Source organism: Egretta garzetta, unplaced genomic scaffold, assembly GCF_000687185.1.
Source record: "Egretta garzetta isolate BGI_Z169 unplaced genomic scaffold, ASM68718v1 scaffold79, whole genome shotgun sequence".
In the NCBI taxonomy this organism is placed as follows: Eukaryota; Metazoa; Chordata; class Aves; order Pelecaniformes; family Ardeidae; genus Egretta; species Egretta garzetta.
In genome coordinates, this window is record NW_009260791.1 from 2172911 (window position 1) to 2193123 (window position 20213).

Below are 20213 nucleotides of genomic sequence, written 5' to 3' on the forward strand. Positions count from 1 at the left end.
ACCCGGGCAGCGAGAGCCAGGAGGAATCGGTGTGCCCTCCGGCCAGCCCGCTCCCGGCCCCGGCCCCGCTCTCGCTGCTGCTCTCGGGACGCGTTGCAGAGAGGGGACCGAGTCTGGGGGAGGCGGTTTGGGGAATCTGGGGGTTGCAGGCTGTTTTTTTTAACATCTCTAAGCCCCAGCTGGCATCAGAAGGGCTGACTAGGGGTTTTGGAGTGCTAGTATTACACTCTTTAAAAGGGACCCTGCCTAGAATGGCTGAAGTACTCTCCACGATTTCCCAGTGGATTTAATGTGTTGTATAGAATGGCATTCACCCTCTATATGATGAAAAGCACGAGTAAAAAGACCTTCCTGGATCTTTTTACTGTCTTCAGCATTATAGCAGGTTGTTTGTGTTTTTGGTTTTGTTTTTTTTTTTTTTTCAGTTGGGATGAAACTCATTTTGGGAAGATGGGAAGTTACTACATTAATCGGACCTTCTTCTTTGATGTCCATCCCCCTTTGGGGAAGGTAAACTGCTCTTCTCTTACGTGTTTTAGAAGCCACAGGAGTGGGCGAGCAAAAGTCTTGCCAGTCCTTCTGGCGGAAAGATGTGATGAACACCAATACCTTTCCCAACTGTTGGTAGCGTCATGGTAATGTACATTCTCTATCCAAAGCCTCACCTTGCATCTTTTCTTCTTTACGAAAATGCTTTGAATATGGGAAAACAAAACAGCATTGCGTGTTTGGTATTTCAAAGGCTTGACGTTAAAAAATGAACATGGCAGTTGTGTGGTTTGTAGGACATATTTAAAAGAAGCCTACAGTTCAGAGGAACCAAACAGTTCCTGATGGCTTGTGTGTAAATGAGAATTCTACCACAAAGGACCCTTGAAGCCTTGACTTACTATTCTGTAATCAAAGAACTCATTCTAGCAACAGTGTGCAGTGTTGATGAAGATGCAGCACTCCTGCCTCAGAAAGATTATCTTTCTTTCAGGCTGAGTCTCCTTAAACTATAGGAATAGGGAGCTATAAGGAAAATCTACAGAGGCAGAATTATCTCTGCTAAATCCCATGCCTGATATTTCTCTTGAGCTTGCAGTCATGCTTCGAGGCAGCAGCCAAAGTCCTTTTGATCCCTTCTGATTTTGGCTTTAGACAAAGGGCGATATGTATGTGTATGAAATATGTACATAAACTCTTGTTTGGATGATGCATCTGAATTAAGTAGTTCTCTGGGATCAGACTTGCTTCTGGCTTGGATACTCCTTCCTCCAATGCGATTTCCCTGACCAGTTTTTTCACCTTTCTTCTTCAGATGCTGATTGGACTTGCTGGCTACCTTAGTGGATATGATGGTACATTTCCTTTCCAAAAGCCAGGGGACAAATATGAGCAGCACAACTATGTGGGAATGAGAGGGGTAAGGCTCTACAGGCTAGCATCAAGCTGGTTAGCTCTCCTGTGCTTTTCAGTACAGTGTTATGTTGTAAGAACAGCTCTCCTGGATCAGACCAGAAGTCTGTTTAGCCTTGTCTTTAGGCTCCTCAGAAACGTGTTAGTGGTTTTATTGTGATTAAGTCTTAATGTCTAGCTGTGAGAGGCCTGGTAAGAAAGTAAGGTGATTATTGAGGCCAACCCTTGCTGCTAATTAGTGGGACTACAGTCCTGAATGGGACAGATATCTTACCCGTTCTGCAAAAGGAACATTGCTGAGCTTAGGCTTCTGCTCACTCCATTGCGCTTTGCTGCTCTGCTGGAGAGCCAAGGATGTCAAAAAGCCAGGATTATCCACTGCCACCTATAGTTTGCCACCATGGGTGATGCTGAGCTGAGTAAGCTGATGGAGCTCTGTGTGTGTGTGTAATTACTATTCAGAGTGGTATTCTCTCTGAAACCCTGGCTGTAGTGCTGTCTAGGAAGACCAACAGCCATAAAACTGACAGCAGATAACACGAGGCAAAAAAAGAAACAGTGGCTGATTGCTAGTGCCTAGAAAGAAGGATAAAAACTGGGAAGGCATATTTCCTTGGTTTACTTTCCAGGTCTCCAGCAATTTGTGGTTCTGGATTTCTCTGAGCCAAAGGTGGGAGAAGTGCTAGAACCAGACATTGAAGAGAGCAGGTTTTACTGTGACGCTGCTTTCTTTTGTTTTGATTTCTGTTCTTCCTCCTCCAACTATCCTCAGTCTCATTTGTATAGGGGAGGTGATACTGGTCTGCTAAAGATGTAAGGTATTTTGTTTTTAAATTTCATATTCTAATATCTTGTTAAAATAAGTGAAGTATGGTGGATGTGTAGTGCACCTACTTGACACATCTTTTTATGAATATCTGATGTACTCTAGTAAGAGAATGACCGACTGTTGTTACTGACGCTTCTAGAGACAGAACAGAGTAAGAAGCTGTCCTAATCTTTGTTCAATTGGCTTTTGTCTGATGTTCTTAGTGGATTGGTTCAGCTGCTGGAACACCTCCTGTTGTTGGTGGTGTGGAAGGTGAAGGAAGGGAAAGGGTGTGGGTGCATGTTCGCCTTGGGGAGGGTTATAACTTTGCCTGATCTTCTTTTCCTGCAGTTCTGTGCATTCCTTGGCTCCTGCCTGGTTCCCTTCGCCTACCTCACAGTGTTGGAACTGTCAAAGTCACTGCCAGCAGCCTTACTCACAGCTTTCATCCTTATTTTTGGTAGGTCTTCCTGCTACAGCAAAATTGTGCAGGTTAATTATTCGCAGAACTTAATTTCTGGATTATCGTGTGTTACCTAGCTAGGGGATATTTGGCTTAATGAGAGAAGTTCTCAAAAGCAAAGTAACTCTGCTTTATATATATGTGAGGCTTTTTAATTGGTGGTCCCCTTGAGAATTTTACAGTCTTGTTGAGTTTATAGGTCCTTCTGTTATGTGCATAACCACTGTGTTGGACTACATTTTGCCTCAATTGTAAGAATTTTTATAAGATGCATAGTCAGGGATGATTTTGCCCACTGGTGAAATATTGATGTCTCCCATATGAATTATAGAGGTTATTAACAGCTTACTGCATTACTACAGAAGAGTTTACAGTAAGAAATGAATAAAGTTCCTTCTTGAATTGAGCGAAGTAGAGAAATTGACATTGCAAATTGAGTTACCCAAATTGGGGTTTTGTGAGGAGACACAGATATTGAGGCATGGAGACTTAAAATATCCAAGTCATATTAATTTTTTAGAGGTAACATCTGAAAAATTACTTCTCCTGTAGCATCCTCTGGCACCATGCTGGTGCCTTAGTAGGTAGATCATTGCTGTCTGTAACGCTCTCCATCTGAAAATGTTAGCAGCACCTCCCAAATGGTGTTTCAGCGATACTGTTGTACTGCCTGGTTTTTGTGAGGGTTACTTTTTCATTTGTTACCCAAGTAGAAGTTGAAATGTTCTGATCTGCTTCTGTTTCTAAAATTTCCCTTGTTCCCCTTGTCTTGACTTACACTGAGGAAACTGGCTTTCTGCCCTCTTAGATTCACTTCACCTTTTTCACATTGTTGTGTGTCTGTTTGCAGATACGGGCTGTATTACTTTGTCCCAATATATTCTGCTGGACCCCATTCTGATGTTCTTCCTCATGGGAGCTGTTCTTAGTATGGTGAAATGTAACAGCTCTGCGGATAGGTAAGATAAAGATGATAATTTTGTTAAACTATAGGTGCTCAACTTTCACACAGATAAAGTACTAGAATGAGTCTGCCACTTAGTAGTCTGGGTGAATGGCTGAGGTGAGATTGTTTCAGGGAATTTGGAGGTGAAAATGGCTCGTGGTAGGGGAGAGAAATTTTTACTATGAGGGTTTGTGAATCTACAGAAAGTATTATGGCTGAGGTAAACCAGGAGGGAGACTTGAATAGATTATTTTAGCATGAAGGGAAATTTCAACAGAAATAGTGTTTATGGAATTGCAAATCTTGAAAATGAAGGTTAAAGCTTTTTAAAACTCAACAGGAAAGAAAGCTAGTATAGTGTGTTGTAGGTCAGAGAGGGAGGAACAAAAGATAGTTGGAGCCTGTTTAAGGCTTTGCTCCTTAATGGCAAAAATATTAATTTGTTATCTTGAACCAGTCACTTTGTCTCCAGGCTGGAGAAACACAGCTTATCTGTGACTGTAATCCTATAAGCACTTATAAAATCCTGCTAGCCAAGGTAAATAGTGTAATTTGTTGGGTTTAGAGAAATTGGTACCAAAAATTTGAGAGAAATATAGCCAGGATGTTTCTGAATAAAGCAGTTAAGTTGCTCAGGGTACTTGCTGTAGACCCATCCAAAGGGGGATGGTGATTTGTAGGTACTTGGATATGTCAAAAGGCTTCTTTGTGGCTGGGCTGCAGAGTAGTTTCCTCACAATGCATCTAAAATTCGAAGACATAAAAGCTTGGAATACCATGTTATATATGAGCAATTTTTGTTTCATGAAATGTTCAAGAACTGATCATATCAATCTTGGTGTCATGGCTAAAATGCAGCCAGCATTGTCATGTGGGGCCATCCTAGGCCATCCTCATCCACAACACACACCTCAGGGAGTGCTAGCCTAAGTTACAGGGCAGTGTTTGATCAGCTCTGTGTGCATTGACCTGGACTTATTTCTCATGTTTTACAGCTAATCCTCTTTTCAAACTAGTTGATTTTATGCAAATTAAAAGCCAGCTATAGCTACTGTGTTGCTTAGCAGGTCACAGAGATTTTGTCTAGCCAAAACACAAGCATCAAGGCATCAGGAGTCAGTAGGAAAATGGTTTTAAATTCTGCTGTCATCTTTTCTTGTCTTTTCTCTGTGGTTCAGTTTTAGTTGTTTGTAATTTGTTTGCTTTTTGCTGCAGCTTTTGCTTGTGCATTGGGTGGATGTTTTCCACTGTGGCGTTTCTGCATTAGGAAAAGTGGCTGTTCTTTTTCTCCCATTTTCTCACATGTCCTTAGCTTTCTGAAAGATGTAAGTTTGCATTTTGTGGAGCAAAAGTCCTGTTTCTATTTTCAGACCTTCCATGTGTCAGACTTTCTTCACACTAGTATTTTAGCTTATACCTGGTGCCTATGTTTCCTTCCTTGAAGTGGAGATCTAGGGCTGCCCAGGCTTAAGTGTTGGGCCCTTCTGAAGCCTCTATCAGGGGTATCCTTGCATCATTCTAAAATGAATGAAAAAAAAATCTTTCTATTCCTCATGAGCTTCTGAGAAGACTGAACATAATTTTGTGGGGTAGGCAGTTTGCTGTTTATTTCCTGATTGCAGATGCCCATTCAAGTAGCCATCATTTATTAACTGACCTGCTCTATCTGCCCTGCAGGCCATTTTCTGCCTCCTGGTGGTTCTGGCTGAGTCTGACTGGTGTGAACCTTGCTGGAGCAATGGGGGTAAAGTTTGTTGGCCTTTTTGTAGTCCTCTTGGTTGGCCTGAACACAATCTATGATCTGTGGGACTTGCTGGGGAACCTCAGCCTGTCAATGGTGAGTGTCAAAAACTTTTTTACATTCAGGGTTTCTTTGTTTTGTTTTGCTTTCTTTTGCCTTGGTAATTCTCCTAGTTGTTGACAACCATGGAACTAGCCAAACAACAAGACTCTGTCAGCAGCAAACAGGGGCATCTGAGGTGGATGATGATGATTAAGGTTATAATGGAAAAAACTATTGCCATATGTTTAAAAAAACCCACATATGCCAGCGGGATATAATGTCTGTCATAGGAGCACAGCAAAAAGGTTGTTGCTTTTTTCTCAAGAGAAATTACTACTTTCCAGTTAGATGAATTTTATTGCAGTCTAAGTTAAAAATGCTTATTGGGAATGGCTGTAAAACAGCCCAAAGCAAGATGTTGTCCAGCGCTGTTACATGACCTTCTGAGGAGTACATGCTACCTGGCAGACAGGAATGTCCTTCAGCACCTAGTTTGCATAAGCAGCGCAAGCTCAGGATTTGCTTCATGAGAGTACGGGGGCATGGGCTGCACAGCGGTCGCGTGCTATAGCCCGTCATGAGTTGTAGGCACGCTCTACAGCTTGCAGTCTCCGTAGCCAGTTCTGAAGGTTAAGGCAGCCATAGCCTGCATGATTTCACACGTTTAGTTCTTATAAGCTCTAAGAAACTTGCTAGTGTGTTTGGGTGCCCTGTTCTAATATATTGCATTTTATATTTGGGGACTGTGAAATCTAATATTTGGAGAAATACCTTGATGTACCATTTGCTGTCTTGTAACCAGCAGGAAAACAAATTCTTCAAGCACATCTTTTAAAAGGTATTCAGTTCTCCTCTTGTCTCAGCCTCTTCCGAAGCTTGAAAATTCTGTATCTTTCACTTACTGTTTTTGTCCTGTTTGTCTCATAAACAGTGGGGGTTTTGGGGGACTTATTCTATTCCTGCTATGTGATTTTTATTTTTTTTTTTCTCTGATTAATGTGAATCAGTATGGGCTGCAAAGATGCAGTGTTCCAGCTCCGGAGAAACACTTATTGAGCAAAGTCAGTTAATTGCATTTGAAATGGAACAAATCCATCATGTCTAAGCTTTCTGCCAGCAGACGGCTGCACAGTGATTTCATTTGTGCTGCTGGCAGCAAAGGCAGCAAGCCCCTGAGTGTTAAAATATGTAAAGAAATTTACTGCAGAAGGTAGATGCTTTCTGAATAACTAACTATTTGGCAACCTTGGTGCTTGGGGAGGGGGAAAAAAAGATGACAGGAGGATTAAACCCCTGAAGAGCCTGAATAACTTATCTCTGCATTTGTCAGGAAACTACTCATGATTATTTACATGCAAGGTTTTGGGGACTAATTTGATTTCTAAAATTCTCAGCTTATCTTAGTCCACTGTTCTGGTTTACTCAATACTGTCCTTCATGTGCATTTTCTTTTTTGACTTTGCATTGAAGTCTGTAGTTAAAGGAAACCTTCTCACAAAGATTGAAGCATATTGTGGTCATTTTAAGCAGGGAACTAGAGATTAGTTCACATGCCTCTCCACTGCATAAATTTGGTTATGTACCATCAATCAGCATTTTTTCAAGTGCCCAGTGGTTGTTAAGTGTTCTGCTCAAGCACTTGAGCTGAGCAACTGTTTCCTTTGTTGACTTCAGTAAGTCCTTAGTTTTGTAATATGTTCAGCTCTTTTTCTGTTACTTCTGAAACCTTTAGATCTGTTGTTATGGGATGGAGGATGATTAGCTTAATGATTGTATGATAGGTACCATGTAAAGAAAATACAGAAGATAGCAAGTATATCTGCCTTCATCTGCTTTGAAGTTAGATGTGGACATTTAGCAAACAATTTTTGCTATTTAAGGTGTTTTCTTCTCCCACAGCTGTTTATTACCCATCCTGTATTTTAGACTACTTACTCTACTCCAGCAGTGTCACTAGGATGTGAATATATGATTGCATCTTGGGCATCTGTGTACAAACCACCTTTCTGAGGGATTTAAATAAAACACTGTGCTTTTGTGATGAGGCAGCTAGAAACACTCACAGGTTTTACTCTTGACTTTCTGTGACTTCTGGCTGAGGACCAGCAACAGAAGTTGCAGTGTGAGAGCATCCTTGCTAAGTGAGCTCGTTTTTGTGAATGCAGCATATCTGGGTCCCCAGGAAGTCCTTGCTGCAGTCATATTTGCATAGGGAGACTTGTTGGGAGAATTCTATCTAGTAGCTTGTGCCCTCATGTTTTCATTTGTCCTTTTGCTTGGCTTTGATAGTTACTATTCTGGAAGCCATCTTCTTGCTGTGATCTTGTGTCAAGATAACTGATAAACAAGTGAAGGTCCTTGTTTTCAAAGTATTCTCAGTGGGAGCTGTCCAGCCTCCTTTGCCAAAGTTAGGCATGCCCAACATTTTTGAAAGTTAAACCCTCCTATTGCCTGTTCTTGTCTTCCTCCCAAGACCCTGAAACTTCAAGGTACCCCAGCTCCAGCTTTTGGAGATGCACAACAAGGTCTGCCTAAGTTTTTACTGCTATCTGGGCTTTTTTGAGGTAATTTTGCACCGTGCTGGGCTTGCTTGCATGGTAGGCTTCTACTATCGGACCACTGCTCAGAGTCCCGTGAGATAAAGAGCAGAGTTGTTCTTGCAGCTGCACTGTTTGATGCAGGTTGTGTTTGTTACAGGTCGTGTTTGGGAAGCATTTACTGGCTCGTGTACTCTGCCTCATCCTGCTCCCGCTTGCCCTCTACACGGCTATGTTTGCTGTTCATTTTACAGTATTAAATAAAAGGTATTTCACAATGTTTTCTTCAGAAGAAAAATCCCTTGTCTTTGCTTTGAATTAAAAGCTATTGATTATGGATTTCTCCATTTTCAGTGTCAGAAGCACAGCCATGAGCTGTGTCTTTGTTTAATTTGCTTCCCAGACTCCTGCATTGTTTAGAGAGAAAGGCTCTGGCCAAGCTGGCAGTGAAACTGAGTTTGAGCCTAAGACTTTCTGAAATGCCAAGCAAGTATCCTAACCAAACTCGCTGTCTCCTTTTATTTTTCCTCCTCTCTTTCCTGGATCTGAAAATGCCTCAACTCCATTCTTTTTATTTTTGTTTTTGTAATTAAAAAAAAAAAAAAAAAAGCATTGCATTCCTTTGGCTGTGATTAAAAAAAAAAAAAAAAAAAAGTCTGTGCCTAAAGGGAGGACTCTCCTTGGCTGCAGGCATTCAGAGGAATGCTTTTTACGTGGAAATAGCACAACAGCTAGTAAAATGCCCAAGTAGTGTTTTTCCATGTGCCAGCATTAATAGATGAGGTGAATAAGCATTTCACCATAAAAAAAAAAAGAATATAAAATCAAACCTGTTATTTTTCAGTTTAAGTCAATTGGTCTTACCAGAACCCTTTTAGCAGAAATGAGACTTAAGTAGCCACAGAGAGAGGCTTTGTTATAGCTAACCTGACAGTGTGTCAGTTTATTTGTCATAAGAACACCTCCAAAGATAGCTGCTGATGCTTTGTGCGGTGTCAGTGTGTACATTTTTGTGACCTCAAGTCCTTGCAATTTATTGCAAGACTGTCTCTGTCTGCTATGCTTCACAACATTAGAGGTGTGTGCATCTAAGGGAACTGCAGTCATTCTTATCTGGATGCCATGTCTGGGTTTATCTTTTTCCATCTGTAAAAACAATTTGGTAATGCATGATAGAGCTTTGTATGCCTGTTTTGCCAGACTTTGAATTGTCGCATTCTTTGCTCTCTTTTGTAGTGGTCCTGGGGATGGTTTCTTCAGTTCAGCATTTCAGTCCCAGCTGATTGGGAACAATCTTCATAATGTCTCCGTTCCAGAGCGTGAGTGTCCAAAGGAATAAACTGCTTTGAGTGTTGTCAATATATGTGGGGGCTTAAATAAAAACAGCGTCTCAGCATCCTGACTCAGTGCAGGGCAGTGCCGATTATGCCTTCATGGTCATGGTCAGATCCATGCTGTTCCTCTATGCAGTTTTCTATATTGACAGAAAAGGAAAAGGCTGAAAATAACACCATGTTTAGTGCAAGGTCACTAGCTGTTTCATCATACTCCTTCTAGAGGCAAAGATGCCATTTTGAGGGATTTGAGAGTTTTGCATGCATGCATCTTTGTATTTTTTGGCCTTTATGTTGCTTGAGACAACAAAAAGAGATTTGCCCTGTTCTCCATAGGTTTGTAGTTATTCAGATGTGTGATTTGTTTGCAAAATGTATGTAAATGAAAACTGTCAACTCCTTTGTGACACAGTGTGGCCCTGGTTCAGCTGTGTTGTATTCAAGCATGCATATCAATTTAGGGGAAAGATGGCTCTGTGGTTGTTCCCTAATCCTCAGGTTGGCTCGGGACTACTGAGTCTTTAGGTTGGTTTAGCTTTCAGATTACTTCAGCTTTTCTCTGGGTGCTCCTTGCTCCAAAGCTGCTACTGGAAAAGCATCAAGTCCATTCTCCAAGACTGTGTTCTCCCACTTGTGTTGGGGGGCTATGAAGGAAGGTGTCTGAAGCCAGGGTATCAGCTCCACTATCTGATAACTGACCTTGCCTCCCTTCCCTCTTGTAATGCTGTAGGTGTTGGGCGATGGAGTGCTTCAAAGTAGACACATGCTTTTCAAACTTGATCATGTTTTAATTTGACCATATACTCTTACAGAAAGCTATCTCAAACCTCTCATTATTGAAATTACATACAGAAGAACTAGCACTTCTGTTTATGCTAAAACTAGGTGGGAGAATTTTAAGTGTTTCAGCCAAATGTTATGCAACAGTTTTACTGAATCGTGGTTGGGGATGGAAGATAAGCTTGCAATGAGCTGTGTGGGGTAACGTGTCAAACAGGAAATGAGCTTTCATCAAAACAAAGCGGGCGAATGCATGCCTAATCGGAGCACTGCAGACTAGCTGGGGGAGATATTTATAGGAGAGCTGTCTTATGCCTTTCTTCCTCCTTCCTTCCCATGTAGACTTGGCGTACGGGTCTGTGGTCACAATGAAGAACCTTCGGATGGCAGGGGGATACCTCCACTCCCACTGGCACCTCTACCCAGAGGGCATTGGGGCTCGCCAGCAGCAGGTTAGTATACTGTGGTAGTACTGCCTCTGACTACAACCATTGACTTGCTCCCATTGCGCTTAGCATTAGGTGCTGTTGTGACAGGAGCTATGTTATTTGCTCAGCACCTGTTACCCTCTCAGTGCCATAGCTGTGCACATGGTGTGGAAGTCTGAGTAAAAAAGGATGCTTGAAGAGAGCCTACCATGTTGCACCAGAGAGGTGGCTTACAGTAACAAGGCTTGTAGTAGCAAGACTACCCTCCATAGGTGAAGGCAAAGAGGACTTAAAAATTGTCTTCCATAATGAAAATGCTGTTGTTACCTCAAGGAAGGCTGTAAAACTTGTTTAAAACAAATACATTACTTTATCTTATAGGTTTCATTGCTGCGTTTTAAAAGCAAAAGAATAGGACTGCTGTGTGGTGTTTTCACTCCTGCCACTGGCCTCTGTGACCTTACATGAAATACTCTCCTTTTGTGCCTTGCTTTCCTCATCTGTCACCAAAGAATTTGTAAGGCTTTGCTCATTAAATTAGATACCTGTACATTTGTCAGCTAGCCATAATTAAACTATCTGAACTCTCTAAAGGCTTCTGATTAAACAATTAAGCAATCGATCAAAGTAAAAATCAGAAATCATGTAACTATCACTTATCAAGTAGTACAAAAATGAAGTGAATTTCTTATTTTTGTCTGTCACCATCAAGCGTCACGAATCTTTGCAGCTTCTGCAGCTTTCCAAGATGTATTTTGCAGTTTGCATGTTAGTGTCTAAGAAGTGTTCTGAGCTCCTTGAAAGAAAGTTGTCAGAAAAAAACAAGTGTTTGATTTTAACTCCCTTCAGTCTCTGTGGTGAGGAAGAAGTTTTCAGAAATGAAAACTGTGTCTCAATCTTCTTTTCCTGCTGTTCTTTCCAACCAAAAATTCTAATACTCTCCCGTGACATTGATGTTTATTATGGTAGATGTAGATGTCATACCAAAACTGGCGCAAGGATAGGCAAAATTCAAGTACAGAGCATGCTTTATGGCACTAAAAGCAGGGAAAGGGGGTTTGGAAAGGACGCTGATGGGAGTTTCCTTGAGGGTAAGTGGGAAAGGGCGGAGATTCCCCACCCTGTGCTCCTTGCCCTGGAGGTAGGACAAGGGTAGGGGGCTAGGACAGTTTGGGAGCTGCGGGGAATGAAAGGAAATTTAGAATGTGGAGGAGATTAGGGAGGAAAAGATGGAGGCAGCAATCTATCTGCCTCCTCCTTTTCCACCTCTCCTGGTGATATAACCTTGAGGTATGAGGTTCTACCTCCAGGTCTCCCTTTTTCCCCACCCTCAGACGCTCCTGTATGTTCTGCCTCTCACCCACCCACTGGGCCATCTGCTCCCACCTGAGTGGGAGGTGCAGGTCTGGGACTGGTCTAGAGTCCCATGGAGCAGGGTTTGCTTCTGCTGGAAGAGGAGAGTGAGCAAAGTGAGCGTATTTCCTCATGCAGGAACGCTGGGGCCAGATGGTCTCCCCTGCCCGTGGTAACAGTAGGAGCAGTTACTCCGTGTGAGCCTGAGCAGGCCGGTAAGGATTAGCTGGGTAGCATGTGCAGCTTTAACAATTGATCCCTGAATCCTGCTTACCTTGCCTGGATCTTTTGGCAGAAGCATTATCGTTGTCACAGGCAGCCTGTTTGAATAAATTTCTACCAGTGATGCCTGTCTGTAAAGCCAATACTGTTTCCATCTCCTGGTTCTGGTACTGGTTAGTGATTATTCAACAAGTTCAGGTTTGGATATCCTGTTGTTGTAGAAGGAGCCTCTGAAGTAGGTTGAGAGGAGGTCAAGCTGTATGGCTGGAGGCTGTTACTCATGATGCATGTGAACTGCTATTAAGTGTAGTGCTCCTGAATGTACAGGCCATACACTGAATAAAAGGTGTGATCTGGGTTAAGGAGTGGCCAGTAACTGACTTTCTAGGCAACACTGTCATAAAAGTCATCCTAGGGTTTCTGTGTTATTGGTGCATTCATTTCGGACTTCGATTTGCTGGTGAACGTGTGCCTGCTATCACCAGCTTTTGTCCTGTTTGGTAAAAAAATTTATCCTGTGCTTTCAGGTTACTGCCTACTTACATAAAGATTTGAATAACCTGTGGATTATAAAGAAACATGATTCGGCTACAGGTAACAAATACCAGTAAAGTGCCTTTCATAACTGCTGCTTCAGTTTTTCACTTAAATATTCTGAGTTCCCTCCAGGGCAAAGTATCCTTCATGGATATGAGGGGGAGAGGAGGAAGAACAAGGGGAGTTTGGCTCCATCTGATTAACGCTGTTTGTGTCTACTGTGGTTTTGGTTTTTCTTCTGACTGTACAGCTGAATTAAATAAGCTTTTCTCAGCTGACAGTAGCATCAACAACTTTTCAGCTAGGTAGGGCTGCAAATAACAGAGAGGAAATTAATCTGAACTCAGTATTTTGTGGAATCTGTTATTGTGGCTGTGGGTCCTGGAGAAGTTGGGTCCTGGTACATTGTGTTCAACTGATTTGCATGGATGTTTGCTTGGGAAAAGACTGAGTACTGAGTGAAGATCTGTGGTTTGTACATGCATCTGGTTTTTTAGAATATCACATAGTGTAGCTGAGGCATGTTTGGTCTGGCAGAGTTTCCTTTCTTCACCTGCAGCGTGTGTATATAAAAAATTAACAAGAACTGTTGCAATACCAAAAAATGCAAATAACCTAGATATAACAAAATTATAATCGGTGTTGCAAGAGTAATTTTATATGGAGAGAGAGAGAGTTTTGGTGTTCAGTTAGCCTCACCAGGCATCCTCTTTATTTAAGGGCAGTATGTGCTGCTTGGGGCCATGTTCTCTGGAGTAGCCCTCAGGGCTGGTCTTTAAACTAGAGCAGTGGTTTACACCAGGCTTGGAGTCAACGCAAATTAGTTTGCCTTGTGTAGTCTGCTTGAGGCATAAGCATTCCCAAGAAACTTTTCTAAGACCCTGATATGTTTGTCAGTGCATTGATATGATTAGTTTGCCTTCCTTCGGCAGATCTGTCAGACCCCTCGAGCCCTGTGGAGTTTGTGAGGCACGGAGATATTATTCGTCTGGAACATAAAGAGTAAGAGTGATTTCTGGGATTCAAAAGAGATTGCGTGATTGAACAGAAATGGTGAGAGATTTGTCCTGCTGGAGGTTACACGGTTAGGCCAAAACAAGCAGGCTTTGTGACAGAGGTGCCTATATATCTGCATTTCCAGTGTGGAGTTTGTGGAGTTTTTCTTCTGTGGTTTATGTTTTGAAGGGCGTCTGTTAAATGGGAAACTTTAACAGAATGACATAACTTCATTAGAAATACCTACCTAAGCAGCAGAGGGATTTGTTCAGCTGTGTGAGGTGCAATATTAAGGGTAACTCTTCAGCAAATAAGCAATTTCAAACCCCTCATTCTGTTGCTTGTCCCCTCTCTCTGAGTTTTCAGGACAATAGTGTGGATTTTTTGTCAGTGTACTGCAGGTATCCTGTTCCTATATGCATAGGCAGTATCCACTTGCTGAAGTTCTCAACGGCACTGAGATCACAGCAGTGAAACACTTCTAATGAAAATGTCAGCTGGTGCCTTCCCTCTCTGTAGCAAATACCTGAGAGGAAGCAGAGGAACCCTAATGACTTTATATTTAATCTTCATCTAGTCTAATGTCACTGTGCCACAATGCTTGGTGCTGTCGCAGCTTTGATTTCTTAAAAGCGAAGCTCTAAGCTTGTGAGCCTGGAAATCACGTCATATTTGGTGTTCACAAATCATTGCCTAGGTTTCCAAAATGATCTTAAGATTTAAAAAAAAAAAAAGCCTTGAATTTTGGGTTTTACTACCAAATCTATGATAATGAAGGTGATAAAATCTTCATTAGGCAATACTGGTTAGGTCTTGATTAGGTCTCTGGAATGGGTGGTGAAGCTGTGGTGCTGTGGAAAAATTCCGGCAGATGGCTCTCGTCTCTGTGCAGGAGCCTCATCCAGCGTGGGTAAAGGGCTTCTGTGCAGATGAGGCCATGCTGGATGCAGCTGTATTGTTGGTGGGGTGGTTCATTGTCTGAGTGGTTTTATTAAGGACTGACCAGGATGTGGCCAGGTTTTTCTGATTGCCCCAGTTAGCAGTCCCTGCTAGGGCAGGAGGCTGTTTGTCTGCACCATGTAGTGATAATGAGGGCCACTGATCTCCCCTCCCCCCCACTTCCCCCCCAGTATATCTGTGTGTGACTAAATGGTACAATCTTTCCCCCCAAAAGCAAAACTGATAATCAAGAGAGGTCAGGGTCTTGCTTTGCTTCTTGCTAGAGTAGGACTGTTAGTCCCACGTTTTTTCTTCATTTAAAAAAAAAAACAACCGAAACCAAAACCAACAATGTCTTTTCCACTTGGAGGTGGTGGATTGTAGCTTGAGGGTTGTATTTATTCATGCTGTCCTCCTTTTCCAGCACTTCCCAGTGTGGTATAAGCTCAGGGTCATATAGTGGGAAGCAGCAGTTCCACTCTGTGGCCCCATCACTGTTAAAGCTGCATCCTGCCCTGCCCTTGGCTGGAATTCAGTGGTCAGAGCACTGGCAGCTCTCTGAATGGCTCACACCAAAGTTGTTATCACAAATTGACTGACATGTAAAAACAAAAACAAGGTTTGACTTTTAATTTCATTTCAGAACTTCTAGAAATCTTCATAGTCACCAGCATGAGGCTCCCCTGACAAGGAAGCATTTTCAGGTCACTGGCTATGGAATAGTAAGTGAACGGCAAGAAAAAGCTCCTTCTTCTGGGGGGAGTTCATACCACGCCAAGGGGATTTATTCTTGCTTTTTTAGTTTGTTAGCCAGGGTGATAGATGTGCATCTACCACACTGGAGGAAAAACTGATTTAGTATGGAAACGGCTTATCTCATATTTAAAGGTCTATTTAATGTGAACACAGACAAGAAAATAACTTAAGCTTTTACTGCCAGACTAGCTTTGGCAGCATTCAACTCCAGAAATGCCAAACTGAGCAACCTTGAAGTTGCTCTGACAAGTATTATTTTATGTATTTGGCCTTGTCACATAGACAAGTGCCTTTTTTTGACAGAATGATGACAGAATTTTGAATCACAAAAATGAAATCTGCTTTGAGGGCTGAATTTCCAAACACAAGGGGCTGTTGCCTAAACCCTTTTTGTGAAGCAACCAAGTTCCCCCCATTTAAAATGTAACTCTGAGCCACAGTCAAGCATGAATTGGAAGCAAAAAAAATTTAAGGATGGCAAGATAAAAAGGTATTTGTGAGTAGTTGCTTGTGTCTAGAATCATCTTTTCATGATGGGGAATCTCTTCTGTGAAGTCTGAGCAAGGCTAGAGTGAGCTCCTTTGTTTAACTTTGCCACAGTTAGCGTTTCAGAAGTTCCTACTTGCAGTGCTTCAATCCTGTATGTCTTCTAGTTGGGGGGTCAAGGTGGGTGGTTTTTTGTGTGTTTGGGTGGTTGGGTTTTTTCCCTCTTATAGTATGTTTGCATGATAGAATGGAACAGGAGACTCCAATGATTTCTGGCGGATTGAAGTGGTGGGCAGAAAGGCTGGGAAGCTCATCAAAGTCCTACGGAGTCAGGTCCGGCTAACCCATGTGGCCACAGGGTGTATATTGGGCTCTTCTGGAAAGACTCTGCCAAAATGGTAAATAGCTTGTAATCCCCCTCCACCCCTGCAAGGCCTTGAGCTGACATGTTCCTTTGCTCCATGGTACTTCTAAACTAAGTAATAACCACCTTTCCTCCATTTCTTTTATCTTTAAAAGAATAAAAAAGTAACTAGCAGGTACAAAAAATTAACCAGAGGGGAAGATATGGGTTAGGGTTATGCAGGCTGCTACAGTGAAGGTATACAGCTCTGAAAAATAGTATCCCTTACTAAGAGATCCAAGAGTGGCGTGGGCATAGATCTTGTCATCTGGTAAGTCCAGGAGGAGGTGACAGACATGTTCTTCAAGGCCCATTTTATCCTTGGGATTCACAAAAATTGCTAGAAACTGGGGCAGTTCATGATGTACCTTAATCCTCCAAATTTCTTTTTATTAGTATTAATTTATTTTGTAGTTGGAAGAACTGCCACTTCTGCATGCAGCATCTGAGGCAAGGGCAATAGTAACAAGCTGCTATTAGCAGGGGTCGTGATTTAATATGTCCTTGGATTATATATCCTCATCATTAGTCTGGATGTCTCTGCATATACCTCATTTTAATGCCAAGCAAGCTGCTGTATCTGCAAAGCTGTACTGGGTGGGATGCTAGCATGGATCCTGAAGCAGCAGGCAGTGCGGTCATGTTGCTTCTGTTTCCAGAGCAGCCTCCGTTACTGCTAGCTTAGGTTTCCCTTCACTGTGTTATGGTAAAAAGGACTTCTAAGGAATCCTGTGGATGCTGAATCATAGTGAGCACAGGCAGATACCTCTGGTGACTGCCTGGTCAGGAACGCAAGTGCCATTTAGACTTTACCAGTAAAACTGGGCTCATTTAAAAAAAAAAAAAAAAAAAAAAAAAATCACTCTGTGTCAACATAATTCAAGAACAGGGGTATATATATATATTTTTTTTTTTCCCCCCTAACACAAACTTACCCTGTAAATGGAAGTTATCGCCACAAAATATTGACGACATCGAGATCTGAGGGGAAAAAATACTTGTTAACTGCAAATAAGTATGGTTAGAGTATATTGGATTTTGATTTTTTTAGGAATTTAAAGGGGAGTAATTACTGTCCTTCAGAGAATTAAGTGGTGATTAATTAATGGAATTAATTAATTAGTGGCATTAAGTCTGCTAAGTGGTAATTGAAAGAAAATTTCTTATTAATCTGCTGCACTGCTGCAGGGTTTGACGCACTTTCTCCCAAAGTGTTTGATGTGACCTGCTAGAAACAGGGTGACAGACTAAGTAAACACTTGGTGGGATCCTCTAAAGTCATTCTTTTGTTTATGTAATACAGTTGCTGTGGGCATGGATTGGCTTAAATTAACGATGGTGATTTTCTTCTGGAGACGCTATAAGGGTTGACCCGAAGTAGTTTCTAGTTGTCAATGTGCATCATCTTCAAAAATCCCACAGCTTATGTGTGGACCTAGGTTTTTAGGTTAGATGCCCAAAGTTAGAAATGTAGTTCAAACATTCAGTAGAATTTTGATGTTGGCTGCCTTGCAAATCTGTTTGGGTTTCTACGTGGTGCTTAGAGCATGTCAGAGCATGTAAGAATGCAGCTGCTGGGGTCAAGTGGTATGGTAGGTGTTACGGGGAAGTATAAAGCTAAATGGGGAAAATAATCAGACATGAACTGGAAATATTGAGTGATCTTTTGTGGGGTGGTGGCTAACTGTTCTGCTCTTCCTCAGGGGTTGGGAACAAGTGGAAGTCACCTGCACACCATACCTGAAGGAGACTCCTAATTCCCTCTGGAACTTTGAAGATCATATTAACCCGAAGTGTAACTAACTTATTTCCTTTTCCTTTGAGAGTGCATCTTGGCTTGCTGTTAAAGGAAGGGATGAGCTATCAGATGGCAAGAACAGGCATTCAGTATTTGGAATTTGTGTGTTCTTTTCCAACTCAGGTGCAGACTTGCAGAACTTGAGCCAGTTGTTCAGAGATGCATAGCTTTTTTCTATTTCACTGTTTGTACTGAAAGCTGGTGATAATGCTTCAAGTGTAGTGGAAGTATAGACTTTTTTAAGGATTTTGAGATCTTCAGGGATAACAAAAGTATGAAGTTTTATAGTATAGCCTGTTATTTTTAATGTCATTGGTTTAATGGGGAATTACTGTCATCGATATGAGCATGTCATATATATGTTAATGATTTTTTAAAAAAAGCTAAGATCCACCTTGTTCTGGTGTATTTTTTTCCTTCTCTTACTGGGGGCATGCTAAATAATGACTTTGCAGTACCATCAAGAAATGAATATAAGTGTGACAGAGGACTAAGTTTGCCAGTGATGACAGATGGGCCTTGCAGCCTCATCCAGGGGTTAAATACGTGTCACAGCCGCATTTGGCCTAAATTATTTGATACAATTTTCATCCCATGAATTGCAGATGACTTGGGCTGAGTTCTGAATTATTAAAAAACCTAGTGTTCTTCATCCTTTCAGAGCAACTGTATGCAAACCAAAGGAGAGGAATCCTGGGCTGTTAACTTGGTAGAATTTCCTCTTCTGTTGTAATGCATTTTACATTCCCACACTCCTGGCTCAATTACAGATAAACAGCAGCCTATGAACAATATGTTTAATTTCAGCTAGAAATACAAATCTGTTTATTTCATGGACTTTTGTCTATTTCTCTTGCTCCTGGAAGTAAAGGAGCATCAGTTGTGAAATTCGCTGGGGATTACCTTTGACTGCAAGCCTTTGTGTTTAGAATATGAATGAATTGCATAGGGAATTAAAAGAGGTGCTAGAAGCAGATTTGTCGCAGGAAGAGAGAGTTTAGTTTATTATGAAAGATGCAAATAAAAATAAACCATGCAGACTTCTAATCTGTTTTTCTCTCTTTTTTTCTAAAGTGCCAAATATCAGCCTGGATGTTTTGAAGCCCTCTTTTGCAGAAATTCTGCTAGAATCCCACATGGTTATGATCCGGGTAGGATATCATTAATTCTAGATTGTAATTCTCTTCCTCCCTTCTCTTTCATGCAAAGGAAATGGCATTTTCTGAGATATCTGGGTGATGGCTGCAAGCTAGAGCAGAATTTACATGCCCCAGCAACCTACTTGAATTTATACTTAGAAAAAGGGGTTGTCTGACAGCCAAATCTTCCAAAAGTTTGGAAGCCTTGGGCTTGATGCCTAGCTCTGCTGGTGGTGTGATCTAGCTATAGCCTAGTTATATAATCCCCCCACTGCTGAAATTTGGTTCTGTAAAGGAGAGTTGGAAATTTTCTCTACCCTACTGGAAGGTTTTAAAGTTAAATTAGTATTTGTGAGGCAGGAGGCTATTACTGTGGTCAGAGTGAGGAAAATTAGCTAAACAGACACTTAGGAGAATAACAAATGTTTCGATTGAAAACGGAAAACTACTGCTTCTTTTAAAGTTCATTGAGGTGCTGTGTTTTCTGCTTTCCTCTTCCCTTTTTATCCCTGAACATAAAAAAAAAAAAAAAAGAGCTGGATTTAATATTTTCAAGGTTGAACTGCTCTTGCAATCTTTCCCCATGATTGTTCTTTGTACTCTTGGCCACAGCCCTTCTGCTTCCGTCTCCTCAGTCCTTTGTCTGAAGAAAGAGAATTTAGTGTTTTGAGAAAGGAGTTTAAGGTTTTATTTGCTACTGTTTGTAAAGCTCTTCTCAGATTCTTTAAAGAAAGAAGGTAGTCAAGCAAATTGTTATTAATGCTAAGCATTTCCATGGCAACTGGTGATAATGCTGTTTCAGGTAAGGAAGCACCTGCTTGAGTTTCCATGGTAATAATCTTTCTGAGGCTTTTATTTCAGAGTGGAGGGAAACCTGTCGAAGTAGCCTCTTAATGAACAAAGGTCTTGCTTATGCAACATGTATCCTCAGTGACTGAAAAGCTGGAGGAGAGAAATGAGAGAATACTGCCTCTAATGGTACCCAAAGAACATTTTTCACTTGCATAGTAGTATTAAAACATTCATTGTCCTCTTTGTGGCTATCTCTGGAAGATGATGTGTTTACGTAGTCAGGAAGCAGCCTTTATTCAGGAAGAGTATTCA

At 41.6% G+C, this 20213-nt stretch overlaps 1 protein-coding gene across 5 annotated transcripts in view; it reads left to right on the top strand.

The window, feature by feature from the left end:
- Positions 1 to 6: 6 nt before the first annotated feature.
- POMT2 (protein O-mannosyltransferase 2) overlaps positions 7 to 20213 on the top strand; it is a 28989-nt gene continuing 8782 nt past the window's right edge. For 2 of the 5 annotated variants that reach the window (XR_004842982.1, XM_035901942.1), the window contains exons 1-14: positions 7 to 510; positions 1304 to 1408; positions 2561 to 2669; positions 3523 to 3631; positions 5296 to 5455; positions 8099 to 8205; positions 9175 to 9257; positions 10395 to 10504; positions 12583 to 12649; positions 13525 to 13594; positions 15171 to 15249; positions 16016 to 16167; positions 17876 to 17967; positions 19045 to 19121. Coding sequence is in view for 4 of the 5 variants with exons in the window: in XM_035901942.1 (XP_035757835.1) it covers positions 304 to 510; positions 1304 to 1408; positions 2561 to 2669; positions 3523 to 3631; positions 5296 to 5455; positions 8099 to 8205; positions 9175 to 9257; positions 10395 to 10504; positions 12583 to 12649; positions 13525 to 13594; positions 15171 to 15249; positions 16016 to 16167; positions 17876 to 17967; positions 19045 to 19121 (1527 nt within the window). In the remaining variant the exon portion in view is untranslated. Of the gene's footprint in view, positions 511 to 537; positions 636 to 1303; positions 1409 to 2560; positions 2670 to 3522; positions 3632 to 5295; positions 5456 to 8098; positions 8206 to 9174; positions 9258 to 10394; positions 10505 to 12582; positions 12650 to 13524; positions 13595 to 15170; positions 15250 to 16015; positions 16168 to 17875; positions 17968 to 19044; positions 19122 to 20213 lie in introns of those variants that run through there. The other 3 variants (XM_035901943.1, XM_035901944.1, XM_035901945.1) reach the window with 3 other exon arrangements.